This window comes from Manis javanica, chromosome 3 (assembly GCF_040802235.1).
Source record: "Manis javanica isolate MJ-LG chromosome 3, MJ_LKY, whole genome shotgun sequence".
In the NCBI taxonomy this organism is placed as follows: Eukaryota; Metazoa; Chordata; class Mammalia; order Pholidota; family Manidae; genus Manis; species Manis javanica.
The window spans coordinates 80,069,943-80,084,515 of NC_133158.1; the positions used below are offsets into that span (position 1 = coordinate 80,069,943).

General features: G+C 39.8%; 1 protein-coding gene across 2 annotated transcripts in view; it reads left to right on the forward strand.

The window, feature by feature from the left end:
• The first annotated feature begins 7,575 nt into the window (after positions 1 to 7,575).
• Positions 7,576 to 14,573, forward strand: part of DCBLD2 (discoidin, CUB and LCCL domain containing 2) — an 80,624-nt gene continuing 73,626 nt past the window's right edge. For both annotated transcript variants that reach the window (XM_073231773.1, XM_073231774.1), the window contains exon 1: positions 7,576 to 8,164. In XM_073231773.1, coding sequence (XP_073087874.1) covers positions 7,951 to 8,164 — 214 coding nt within the window. In that variant the 5' untranslated portion in view covers positions 7,576 to 7,950. The remainder of the gene's footprint in view (positions 8,165 to 14,573) is intronic.

The following is a 14,573-nucleotide window of genomic DNA, read 5'->3' on the forward strand; positions in this document are numbered from 1 at the left end:
GGGAAAATAAAGGCAGGGTTTATTTCATATGATACAGTGGAATGAGTTCCCCAATTACAAAAATTATTCTAGGACCAAGGAAAAATATTGCTAGGTAAAGAAGAACTTAAACTTTCTATATGCAGAAAACAGAGACATAAATGTTGGGAAATAACTTTCAGAAGAAAATAGATGATTACAGATGGGATCTGAGTATAATATTTTAATATATCTTGAAACATGGATAGTTTGTTTCATTTTGTTTCCCATTAGGACACAGATGGTATTAAAAATTTATTCTGTACCATGTATAACTATAATTTTTATAAATGGATGGCTGCCATATAAGCATGCATGAATGGCTGTATGAGTTTGTTCACTTGGAGAGAATTTCAATTTAATTATACACACTTTGCAGTTAATATTAAAATAAAATCTGGGGCTGATTCAATGTGGCTCTCAGAGTGAGACATCATTCTATAGGTGATTTAATTAAATCCATGCATATGTGACTATCACTATCTAAAGTGAGTAGATATATTTAAGTTGTAACTATGAAATACTTTATTAATACTAGTTATTTATCAATATGAGAAAACAGTAAATGGCAAAAAGACTAGGGTGAATCCTGAATTACCTTATGTCTGGTAATTGATTTGGGGGATAAAAAAAATAGTTTTACTGTTTCAAATCAAACAGCTAAACATAATTAATTTTTGTCACTACATGGGGCTGTTAATAGCTCGGTATCTTCCAAATGAGTCTTAAGTAAATAGGAAATCCATGAATTTTTGTTACTACATAAGTATTTGTGATACAATAATTTGTTTTTTACTAAGGCTTGCTCTCACTCTCCACTTTCAGTCGTCAGCAGTACCAAATATACTGATTATATTCATAAAAAATGAATGTACATATCTTCAGAGCCACAAATGGAGATTAAGCATTGATTTAAAGGGATCACCAGGAAACAATGCCCGCTATGTAGTGAGAAAAGAGTCCTGTTTACTTAAAATTCTAAGAGCACTAGGCATATACAGTCCTTCAAGATAAAAAAAAGAAGAAAAAGCTAGGTCAGGGAAATTGTAATTTCCCTTGTTTTTCTCTCCTAGGAGTTATCTTGGTCTGCAATCTTTTCTTCAGAAAAACCTCTCACATTTTCACTTTTGTGAGTATGTTAATGAAGAGCAAGTGGTAATGTATGTCTGGCAAATGTAAAGTATTAGATTGGTATTAAAACCCGATTAATGCAGACATTCATGGAAAGTCAGGTTAATCTGAAATAATATATTATTTCCTTTTAGTCCACAATCTGCCACTTCACAAGCCATGGTTAATAGAAAGCCAAAAATAAAAGGATCTGTAGATGAAAATATATAATATATTCTGCATCTCATTTATATCTTATTGAGTTAAAAGGCAGGCTACCATTACCTAGTCTGTGAATGTGATACCAGAAGATGACAGGCTTCTTTGTTTTAAAAAACCTTAGGTAATTCCTTTTAAAAACTGAATTTCCAAAGACTTGCTATTATTTAAAATATTAGTTCATATTTTATTGACTTATTAAATTTAAAGGATCTAAATTAAAATGTAACTAAGGGATTCAAAAGCAATCATTAAAGGAGTAATCTGCACATTAAAAATAACCCAATTTCTATTCCCGTTCTCTTGATTCTTAGAAAATAGAAAGAATTGTTTAATTATTTGCTTCTCCTAGTTGAATAAAAAATGTCAGCTGCCTGGATGACTCCAAATCCTCTAGCTGGCCACACCCGGTCCTTTAATACTTAAGTAAACTTGTTGAACCGTACCCTGATTTACCTAGGGATGGAAACCTAGTTTCTTTCAAGAGAATGGGGGAGTGGTATGGTGGTTTAAGTTTTTCAAAACCTCCAGTTCTATGACTCTCCTGCTTTCTCCGACTTTTTGATCACTGCTTTCATTTCACTTCCTGACGATGTTGCCCTTTCCACATAGAATCTGTAAGCTGGACGCCCCAGCATTTGTACCTCCCCCGCCTTCCCTAGAGTTTCATCCAATTCAAGGTTTACACTGTGGGAAAAATCAGTGGAGAATTTGGGAGGAAGGTAGGGGGAGGTTTCAATATGGCACATATTGCGAACTAATATTTATTTGTTAGATATCTCTATTTTTCAAAGCATCTTTGCATTCCAACCACTGAGTAATTTTTACTATTGCTCACTTTTCAGCTCCAACTTGCGGCCACATCCTGGCCAGCTTCATCTCCTTTCACCTCCCCCATCTCTTCCTGATAAGGTTACTCTCCCTGCTTCAAGATCTCATTTGCTTCTTTCAGAGAACAGAGCAGGGCTCTTCATGTAGCATTGCTGGGTTCGGGGGAGGGAAGGACACCCGTAAGGCACATTGCTGCGGACAGTGCCCTCCCACGGAGGAATGCTGGAGTCATCAGCTTTTATTTCCTCTCCCTTCTACATTAGGTATCGGTTTAGGAATTAAGGACTTAGACTTTGGTTGTGAAATGAAAGCAAGCAGTGAGAATCTGGAAGAACTGCCAAACTTTAAGCCTATATACTAAGATAGTATATAGTTCCTTTTCCTTCAGAAAAACCTCTCACATTTTCACTTTTGTGAGTATGTTAATGAAGAGCAAGTGGTAATGTATGTCAGGCAAATGTAAAGTATTAGATTGGTATTAAAACCCGATTAATGCAGACATTCATGGAAAGTCAGGTTAATCTGAAATAATATATTATTTCCTTTTAGTCCACAATCTGCCACTTCACAAGCCATGGTTAATAGAAAGCCAAAAATAAGGAACCTGAGGCCTGGGGAGGTTAGGAATCTTGCTGGAGGTTGTTCGGCACTTTCAAGTGGAAGCTGGATGCAAGAGTCTGGTCCAGGACTGTTTCCTCGATCTCATGAAACAACTTAGTCTCTCAGAAGCCAAATAGCATTTCAACTCAGGATGTTCAATTTTCCACTATGTTGTCAGCCAAGGTCCCACAGGAAAGAATACAGGCGTATAGCAGCTACTGCTCTCCTAAATCATATTGTTTCAAACACTCTGATATATTCACTATTCATTTTTTAGTTCTCTGGTCACCATTCGTGAATAATTAATTCCCTAACTTTCAGGTGTGGTATCTATGTCATGGAGGACAGTTTCATGGGCTTTTGCTAAAATCTTTTGCAGCCTCTCTCAGAGATGAAATACCAAGCTGAAGTCTTCTTGTTCTGAATCACAAGAGAATGAATTGGTTAAATTTTTTATGTTCCTAGAAAAACCAAGGGTGTATGTGTGGGAAGAGGGGGTAGAAAGAGAAGGAGAGAGATGGTTGTGTGGAGAAAGAGACCAATGGAAAACGATCAGTCAGTCGAATTGCTGAAGTATGCTGAGAAAAAATATTTAACTTCATCATCCACAAGTACAAATTAAATGTCTTCTACAGTAACTAGGTTTCTAACACTTCTGTCTTAAGTTTGCTACAAAAAAGAAAACCTAAAGAAATAGTTTATAAATGTTAAGAAAATCTGACTAATAAACCTCAGAGCTAGGTTTGACTGAAATGACTAAGTAAAAGAAACTTACAAGATAAAGAGCAAAATGTACCCAAACCACTTCTGTGCACAGAAAGGAAGACAAAGTCTCCTCAGCAGAAATCAGACATTTAGCAACAATCTTGGTTGTAAACATTTGTTCAAACAGTCAGCAGGACAAAGAATATGCTCCTGTGAGAAGAGTAACCAGATCTTAGGGCTCTGGTATTTGAAGTTTGAAATATTTCCCCAGAAGTGCCACATTCTTCTTTCTTTCCCATCCCACCAGAAGGTCACAAAAGTAAAATTCTGGTTTGTTCCTTCTTTCTGTTACCCTGACAAAAATACACTCACTGATAAAGCCAAACAATGCCTCATTATATACCATCATCGGAGGTTTCTAGGAGAAATGTCATATTAAATGAGCCTCTTCTGTTTTATTAATGCTAAGAGACACTTAATAGCAATGATGGTGCCAATGAGTCTTACTGTATCTTACCATTAAAACCCAGATGTTTCCGTCCGAGTGAAAGCAAAGGCACCAGCCGCCAGGTTCTTTTCCTCCATTCTCACATCCTTCGCATTGGCTGAGCTGGGATTCATTTGGAAGCAGAAATGGTGGGATATAAACATTTTTTTTCCATATTCTCCGTTTCTCTACAGATCAATTCCATTTTCTCCATTCCTCCACTCACTATTAAAAGAAGAAAGAATGACAAAAAGAGGAAGAAGAGAAGATGTAAAGGGGAAACTGAGTTAAAATTTAGGTTGAGATTCTGTACTTTTTAATTTCTTAACATGAAGTGAACAAACATAAGCACATTAAAATAATACACATTTTAATTTCCTGTTATTTCATATATAACTATCCTGTGTGTTCCTTTCCTGAAGCTCCAGTCTTCCCAGAGCCTTCATCTAAAACACTAATTCATTTACCAGTTAATGAATGGAGTGGACTATGGCTGCTGCAAGTCCTAGTGCATATTAATGAACTCCTGTGCAGTGAAAACACTGCTCAATTGGTGTTTCTCCCCAAGGGAACCTTGAAAGCCCATATCTTTATGAAACTCTGTAGAAAGGAGCTGGGATCTGGGCTTGCATTGTGGAAGCACTTTAGCTTCTGGGGGCCTCTGGCTGCTGTGATGGCCTCTTCCAGAACTGCCCACCTTGGATCTTGAGTAGAATCCTCGGTTCTGACCCATCCTTCTGTCATTGTTTTGCAACTCAGTAGAGTGATGAGAAGTGGGGAGATCCTAGGGGCAGAAACAGCATCATCCCTTCCCCACATCTGGGCTTTACTTACAATTCCCTCCCACATAATACAGCAATAGGGTCTTCACAGATGTTCTCTATCCAGTGTTCCATACTCTCTGTTTCCAAAACAAAGCCCAGGAAGCTGAGGCATAAGAATAAAGAAATTTTCTAATAGTATCAGTCATCAAAAACTTCTGATTTCACCTCTTTAGATAGAACTCTCGTTTGCTCCTTCCTCCCTCATATCTTTCCTGTCACTGACCTCATTCAGAACCTCTTCACCTCTGTACTCTCCACTTTTAATAATAATCCTTTTAAAATACCAGACAATCATATTTCTCCATAAAAAGGGATAAAAAATTTAAGTGCACCTCTCTCTTGCTTTAGGTATATGTAGTTGGGATCTTTCCATGCTGTCTTAATAAGGAGTAGAGGAGTCTATAGCCCAGGTTTTGCCTATTATAAGGAAGGCTTCTGTGACTGATAGTTCACAGGTGAATCTTCCTCCTCTGGTGAAGTTCTATGTAGTCAATGGAATGCCAGCCTGAGATTCATAATACCTTGCTCTGTCACCACTTCAAGGTTATCACTAAGTGTCTTATTGAAGGAGAGGGTTCTCCTTCAAACAAGATGGGTTGTCTCAGAGACACAATCACTAGAAGTCTTATTACATGAATGACTGTCACATTAGCACATAATGTTCAAAATGCCCAATATTGCACATGCATGATGTTGTCTTCTACTTTCCATCCAAACAAAACAGTTCCCCTTCTCACAGTCCCTTGCTGTGTGAAAGGCACTGCCTTCTGCCTAGAAACTTAAGTATCTCCCTCAACTTCTCCTTACACCCCACATCTAATCAGTCTCTACATTCATACATATTCCTCCACTCAGTCTCTCCTTTCCACTGCTCCTGCAGTTCAGATTCACTGTCACTCCCTTTAATGATACAAATCACTTGACCAGTTTCCAGATTGACTCTTCCTGGCTTCCAGTGTTGTTCTGACTCCAACCCATTCCTCACCCTTCTGTCTCGTTGAATTTTCTAAAATAAAATTTAATGTCACTCTTTCCTAGAACTCTTTAGTTATAAAATAAAATCCTGACTCCTCAGCCTATCTTAGATCTTGCCCCTACCCACTTTTCCAGATTAGTCTTCAGTTCCTCCCCTCAAGTCAGCAATAGTTAACCATATTAAGCTCCACCCACACCACTCATCCTGGTGCCTATGAGCCAGCCTACTTTGCCTCTGGCCCGAGATCACCTTCCTCTCCTTGTCCTCTTATTCAAGACTCAGTGGGAATTTCATACTGGCCATGATGGGTTCCTTGATTCCTTCCACTGTGATGCTGTGGTACCAGCCCATACTACAGTGTGGCTCTGAGAGCAGTGAATTTGTTTACATGTTTGCCTCCCGCACAAAATGTAGCTCCTAGGATTGAATTTTGTATACCCACTGCCTACATTAGTCCTAGAGCACAGTAGGATTTAATAGGCATCCATTAAATGCTTTTTGAATACATTTGATAGAAGGGTTTAATGCACAAGGGGGCTGCAGAACAGTTGAAAAAGATGAACTCCAAAGTCCTTTCCAGCTCTCGGATTTTCTTTAGAGGATGGCAGTCAGTTGCACGGTCTTGAATACTCTGGAATACCACATATACTTATGACTCTCATACACAACTTCCAGGAACTCCTCAAACGGAACTTTAGACTAAAATGTCCACCTGCCTGTTAATGTAACTTCACATAATAGCTGTGTGGGCATCTCAAATTCAGTGTCCAAAATTAACTCACTTGCCCACATAACCTGATCCACCTTTTTCAATTTCTCTATTTGTTAATGACACCAACCTCTCTTTAAGGGGACTATGCTAAAAACATTCAGGATGGCACCTTTCTCCTAAAAGCAGTCACCACCTAGTCCTGAGAATCTCCCTTTCCCAAGGACCAGTTTTTTTTTTGTCACTCCATCCTTTACAGTCTCAACCTAATTACTTGTGACTCTAGCCTTTTATTCTGATCTCCATGATATATTTCCAACTCTGTCCTAACAGTAGATCCTTGAAAATTTCTGTATTATTTCTGCAAATCCCACAACTCTCAGCATAGGGTTGTAAGTAGATGGCAGGTGTTCAACAACACTTGGTGGAATAGCTGGATGAATGTCAGCATGTCAGGTTTAAATAGCTTTGGGGGCATGGATCATGCTAAGCGCCTTTTTTAGTTCCCCACCAATATGGTAAATAGAGTAAGAAGTATAGGAAACAGGAAATACATATTTTAAAATTTGTATGTGTTATTATAACTCGGAGTTGCTGCAATTGGCTGTACTTTTAAAAACACGCTCTGCTATTTTTGTACAAAGAAGGCCCCTTAGACTCAGCTCTCCGTTAAAATCACCCAGGATCCAGGCTTCCCACCCCTTCCAGGGGCCTGATTTGGGGCGGAGAGGAGCAGGGAGCAAGCCGGGCCTCAGCAGGGAGAGCGGGATGGGAGAAGTCCCGGAAGTCAGGGACCCGAGCTAGCGGCAGCCTCAGCGGATCAGCGCGGGCTGTGGTCCCAACAATAACAGGCGCAGGAGCCGGGCGGGGGCTGCCGGAGGCCCGGGCTAGGGGGCGGACCGGGAAAGGCGGGTGGGGCGCTTCTCAAGGCCGCAGGGCATTGGAGGAGAGCTAGAAGGGGCGGTGAGCTCGAGGGGTGGGCCGGAGAACTAACGGGTAGACGGAGGAGAGAGGGTGTTGATTGGGTGGCGCGTGGGGAGACGGACGGGAGCTGACCGAGGATTGGTTGTGGCTGGCCTAGGGGGCGTGGTCATCGCGCGCGAGAGGGAGCGCGAGGGAGCGGGCTGCCGGCCTGCCCGCCAGCGAGTCGGAGCCCGGGGCGTGCGCCGCTAGCCGCCGTTGGGTGAGGAACGCGGCGCGGGAGCGCGTCCCCCAGCGCCGCCACAGCGGCTCTCCACAGCTCGAGCACTCCGCATCCTATCCTCCCCTCCCTCGCGCACCGGACTGGAGCTTGGGGCGGGGAGCGAAGGGAAGGATCGAAAGAGGAGGCGAAGAGTGAGGGGTGGAGGGGGTCCCGGCGCGGGGCGTAGCGCGCCCAGCTTCTCGCTCTCCCGCCGCAGCCTCCGCCTCCTCGCCCGGTGCTTCGGCCCCGGGGCGCCAGCACTATGCAGGCGGACTGCCGGCCGCCGCGATGGCGAGCTGGGGGGTGGTGAGGGCTGGGCGCAGCCCTTCCCGTTCCCGAGTCCGGGCCGCGGCAACCGCCCCCGCCCCGGCCGCGCTCCCCCTCTCCTGCTCCTGCCTCCTCCCTCCCGGCTCCAACGCCTCCTCCTCCTTCCCCATGCCTGTGTGCCTCCTGCTCTTACTCATCCTGATCCTGCTGCTCGAGGACGCCGGAGCCCAGCAAGGTGAGTGGTGCCCTGGGATAGAGCAGCGCGCGGGGCGGCGGGGGCGCGGGGTCTCTGGGCCCGCAGCCCAAACCGCAGACACGCTTGGGGGCCAGGGGCGTGTGGTGCGCTTCGGTGCGTGGCCGGACCTGGCCCAGCACTCCGTGGGGTGAGTTGCAAAGGTGGACCCTGCCTGTGTCTCCTAGGTTGGCGCGGCTTTACTTTATGGCAGGGCCATTAATTTTTCTGAGAAAAGGCAATTGAGACCCTTTCTGGTAGTGAATTCTTCTTCTGGGGCAAATTCTCGGGAGGAAAAAGAAGTTTTTGAGTTGTGACCTCAATGGAAAGATGGATGGAGTAGAAAGGCAAGGGAATTAAATAGCATATTAAATCTATGAAAGGCAAGTGGCGGTAATTCTGATCTTTTGTGAAAGTGCCCAGGTTCAATACCGAATGGAATTGATTCTGGTTATATCTGAGTATTGGATTCGGGACGTGTCCTTTACAAACCCTGCCTATTCAGGATGGTGGTCGAAATTGCCTGGGTCGGACACTGGGCCTGACCCTATGCAACGTGTTGTGTTGCCCAAAAGGAGTGTTCCACATGGAAAGGGTAAGCCCTTCCAGAAGGCAACAAAACTTTTTTTCCATCTGCCATCCTTGAAAAACCTATTCCAGAGCGACTGAAACTATGGAATAATCATCGTAACTGGAAGGGAGTGCATGCTGATAACCCACCCCGCCACCCCAACCCCCGGCCTTTAGAACTGTTTTAAGGCAGCGAACTACAATTTTTGAATCAGTTTGGCATCAGTTATTAAACATAATTTTTTATTGCATTTCCCATTTTATTGCAGTGAGAATAGGGTTAGATTGTTGGTTACTTTTTGCTGGGAAGGTTTTTTTTATAAAGTTCATCTCCACGTTTAAGTCCATCTTCGTGCTGCTTTCATAGTGTTCAGTAAAGTATGAAATCACGGCTATAAGCTTGTCATTATGAAGATGCTGAAACCTTGACAGGGATGTGGAAATAGAATTTCTCTACCTTTAAGGAAAAAATGTATTTGGGGAACTGACCTCTTAGACGGAGGCATATTTCTACACGGTATAACTGAAAATTTAGATGCTTAACATTCAGGTTTCAGATTGATCGCCTTAAATGCATTCTTGAACATCAGCACTTAATTAGAATGTGAAATTCTTCCTTTCATTAAAGTTTTAGAACCTATACTTATTTTTTCCTCTTGTTAGAGAGAAAAACAGGGTTATACATAGCTAACGTCTATTGGAACCAGTACTAAATGGTTTATGTGTATTAACTCATATAATCCCCACCACAAGCATCTAATAGGTTTTATTATCCCATTTCAAACAAGGAAACTGAGACACAAAAAATAAGGTACCTTGATATGAAAGGAATATATGAAACTGTGCAAGCAGAATACTCTATTTCTGGATATTGCTTATTTCCAGATCCAAAAGTGTTTTTATCATGTTTTGAAAAAAATCTTTGAACATAGGATCAGAAATGAAACAATTGCCTTATTTTTAGAATTTCTCAAACCTCATCTAATTAAACATGCAATATTACCTTATTTTTTTAAGGTTTAATTTTTTTTACAGGGCATTTTAACAAATGTATGGTTCTTCACAATGGCATCTTATGTAAACATCAATATGAATTAACATAAATAAAAATTATTCTAGTAATTAAAAAGACCTGATTTCTAATTGTTCTGGGTTGATTGGGTAAATTTTGTTAGGTTATTTAATTTCTTTGTTCCTTAGTTTTCTGCATCAGTGATAGGAGAATACCTATTTCATAGCTTAATGGAAATGAAATAATAGTACACAGGACTTTTGCAAAGGGGAAGGCATAATACAGCTATAAATGATAAACATTGTTAAACTGGAGCCTCCTGAACTGATAATGTAAGGGCCAGTTAGGTATACTTCACCTGAAAACTCAGGAATTGTGTGGGATTTGAATTCCCTACTTTTTAAAAATTACATTTCTTACCCAAAGGACCTGATGTGAAATTGCTGTAGAGTCTTACGAGCCTAATAGATGTGCGTTAGGGTCCACTGGTGTTCCCTTATGTACCCAGTCTAATTTCAACATGTGAAACAGTGCTTTAAAACGCCTACAGAATCTTTAATAATGGGAATGTCCACATGTTTCATGTTAAGTTACAAGCTGGAGTTTGCACTCTATTTTTAAGAAATCCTAGGAAGAAGACTGAAAGTAAAATAACTTAAAGTGATAAATTGTCTTTTGGTAGTTGAGTTGTGAGTAATTATGCTCTTCCAAACTTTTTGCAATTTACATAAAGTCCAAATAAAAAATAAGCTGTGAAAAAAATGTGTGCTACATAGATTTTCTTTTTTCCCCTCAACTAGTTTAGGTAGAAAAGCATTTTATGTGTATATGGAGGAGGAACTGTGCTTCAGGATTTTTTTTCTTAAAAGACATCACTTTGAAGTAACAGAGGTATTGCCCTCATTCCAGTTCATGCCTTATGTAGCGATTCCTCAGCAGATTTTCTGCTGACAGAATGATTTTTCTTTGTATTTAGCTCAGAATAAAATTTATTGTTGGTTTGAAAACTTGACAACCTCTCACAGCAAAGATGTATTTTAACCAATCTTACTTCATTAATGTATTTATTAATATACCATTTATTCACATCAATTTTACTGTTATGGTATTTTAGATATGGCTTATGTGTATTTTTTAGTTCTAAGCTTGATAGAAAATTCATCTTCAAAGTCATTTTTAATTGAAAACATATTTTTCTGTAAAATGTATGTCTTCCTAAAAAACTTAAATTAGTGAAACGTGCTGATTACATATTTGCTATAGTAATAAACTTAATAGGAAATTGAGAGTATATGATGAGTGAATTTATGTCTCCGTTTTACATTATGACTAGGATTTTGCGTTATTTCATCTCAGGCGCTCAGCTTCCTCATTAGTGTCATGGTGGGCTCACCTACCTTCTGGGTTAGAATATTATTTGAATGTGGTCAAATATCAGGGAATTGATTTAAAAAATCCATTAAGACTGACTTGTTTATGCCTATTAATATGAAATGTTTGTGAAGTTGTTGATTTCTATTTGCTAATTTAATAATGCTATGAAACAGGGTTCTTAGAAAGAATCATTCAATTCTACAAGGCTATTTGAAGTAATGTGTGAAAGAAAATGGTTTTCTCTCAAGTAATGCCTGTGTTTACTGGTGATGCAGGGAAACAGCTTTTGAAAAATATTTGTGAATTGAAGAACAATCTCCTGCAAAGAACCTTTATGGTTATTTCTGATATTGACATCAGGTTAATTTAGAATTTTCTGTTGTCTTTTCTTGGTTTGATAAAACATTAGGGCTCTTATATGTAGTTTTGTTCAGAGGCAAAAATCAGAGCATCCTTTTTCATTTGTATTTCTGATTGATTTTGTACAATGGAAATTAGAAATATAGCACATATTTCTCATGTAGTAATCAGATTTAAAATCCACATTTCTGAAACTTGTAAATGAAAAATCAATTGTAAGATTTAGGTTAATGATTTTTAGGTAGATTTTCCAATGTTAGAAGCAAAGAGGAAACATATTTTTTCTAGAGATAGTTAATAATTCTATTTGACTATTTGAGCTTCATTCTAGATGACCAACATAAAAAAATTTTTTTAAATAGTGAAGTTGGTGTGATAGTATTAGTATTAAAGTTAAACTGATGAATGAATTCCTAAAAGAAATAATCAGACTATAGTATGATGAGGAAAGACTAGATTTACATAGAGGTAGATTTAAAATTTAGGACTATGCTTTACAAAATGAACCTGGGATGTGAACATTCAGGTGGTCTTATCATGCAGATAGTTTCTATTTCTACTTCTTGATTAGTTGGAAGGATGTGGAATGACATAAAATTATAAGGGTTAGAGAGAACTTCATAGTGATATTTGCTAATTGTGATTGTTGAAATATGAAGTGAGAAAACTTGGCAATTTTTCTTGAGTGGCTCATGGATTCACTTTATAACAATATTATGGCCATAACACTTTGTTTTAAAAATACTGTACAGATAACAATTACAGTTATGCAAAACCAAAAACTTAACTGATAATTATCCACAGTTGTACCCCTTAATCTATCAATTTATAATTATGTTTCAAAAACCTGCATTATCTTACATGGTTGTAATTTTAGTGTGGTGTTATGTTCTGTCGGCATATTATACTAAAATTGATTTGTAGTCAAATTTAGCACACATAAGCATACTTACAAAATTGAGTAGGGCAAAAATTTCAAAATGTGAAAATTCATGACAAGACATTATATGTAAAGTAATTGCTATATATTGTTCACTGCTATTACATTATTTTCTTTATTCCATTTGATTAAATTATTCACTCAGTGTAGAATCTTTCAGAAAGTTACTTCAGTTTATAATATAAACTTATAAACATCCACAATACAAATTTATAGATCCTTAAGTGGATTAAATCAATCCATGAGGACAGAATATACAGATATTCAAATACACTAGTTAGTATGTAGTGAATGCCATTGTCCATGGAAGCAGATGGCATGATGGGGTAATCTTAAAAGGCTGCTGAAACATCACCTGCTTGATCAAGCTGTACCCTCTCTAGAAGGTATGTGGTTGGAAAAGCCCCCTTTATCAGGTACTTGAATGACAGGGAAGAACCAAGGTGCAAGCTTCCTTGACTGCTTTCTGAGAAGAGTGGGCCCAGAGTTCATTGCAAGCCTTTGGTTGAGCAGGATATGTGCAGGTTTGCAGGCAAAACTGCACTGCTTGGGATCAAAGAGAAGATGCTAGTACTCTATCATTTTCTCATGAAGAACTGTCAGCATAAGGAATTACCAACTCTGGGCCCCAGGGACCTGTGCACAGATGCCAGTATAGTCCTGAGACTTTCAGAGAAGACATGGTCATTGTCTTCAGAGAACCTATGATCTGGTTGGGGAAATATCTTCCAAGTTGGAATGTATATAAAAATAACTAAGAAAGGTTGCACAGTACTGTGGGTTTGTAAGGGAGGGGAAGCTCACAATGCCTGGGGAAGAAGGAGACACCTTGCTGATAAGTGGTTTTAAACAAGTGAGCTTCAAAGTATTGGCAGGTTTCTAGTCCATGTGAATGGCAGGCATTTGAGGAGTAAAGATCACAGCATCAGAACAGCAAGGAGTCAGGAAAGTATGGGCATCTAAAATCTGTCCTGTTGCAGTAAGTAGCAAGCCTGTCAGCCTCTTGTCCTGGCCCACTGTTTCCCCCTTGAGCCCCATACCCTCCACCTCTGCCTAATAATTGGGCTAATGCTTATTGCTTGTTACTGTGGGCCGGGGCCCTACATGCTCGGTACTGTCCTCTTGGAGTGTGCTAATACTTACATAGTATGGCCACTTTATCATCTATCAGATAAAATCCAAACTCCTTCACATATTTTATATGTTAATTTTCTTCACAGTCTGGTCCTTCCCTTCCCTTATGACTTAAACTCATGCCAGCATCTCTCACCCTATATAGTTCAGGTGTAAGACTGAGTTATTTTTTATGTCTCTAATATAGAACTTCATGCTGTTTGGCCTTGTTCCCTATACTGATCTCTTTATATATGCCATTTTCTCTACTTGGAGAGGAAGAGCCCTTACTTTCTTAGCTGCTTAGCAAACTCCTTATCATTCTTCAAAACCTTCCTTGGGTATTATTCCCTCTGAAGAGTTCTCTATCACTCATCTCCATACAGCACTTTCTAGTTATTTCTGTTCTTTTATTTATCACACTGGGTATTAAATATTCCTGGCAAGAAGTTTTATCCATTTTCTCATTTCTGATACTTAGTATGATGTTGTTCAAAAATATATGAATTAAGAACCCCTTTCTGGAGTGAATCTTCTACCCCAAGCACATTATTTGTTGTTAGGCTCTAGGCACCTGCATGCCCTTCACACTGTTGCCCTTTATGTAACCTCCACAGTTAGCCTGGGCTCCTCAGTGCCGTCGAAACAGAGCCATCTCTGGAACATTACTACCTACTTGCTCTGGGCCTCACCTGCTGCCCAGCCATCCTTTCCAGGATGTAGACCCCTTGGCTTGCTTGATAAGAGGAGTCTTCAACTGGAACTCTGAACATGGCCGTGGCTAATTCTTAGAAAATACCATGCTTACCCTCTCAGGTTTGCTTTAAGAGTTTTGATAATCTAAATCAATGTCAGAAAGTTGGGTGCACTCTTTTACCCTCCCTTTCAAACTCTGATTTGAATAACCACCTCCAGCATTATAAAAGTCCCACTAGTTTTGGTTCTAATAGATGCCTGCCTCCTTTTTCTTTACCAATTCCCAGAGAACGTTCCAGTAGCTTTGGTAATCTGGTGTCATAAGAAAGTTATGAGAAACAAGGGCT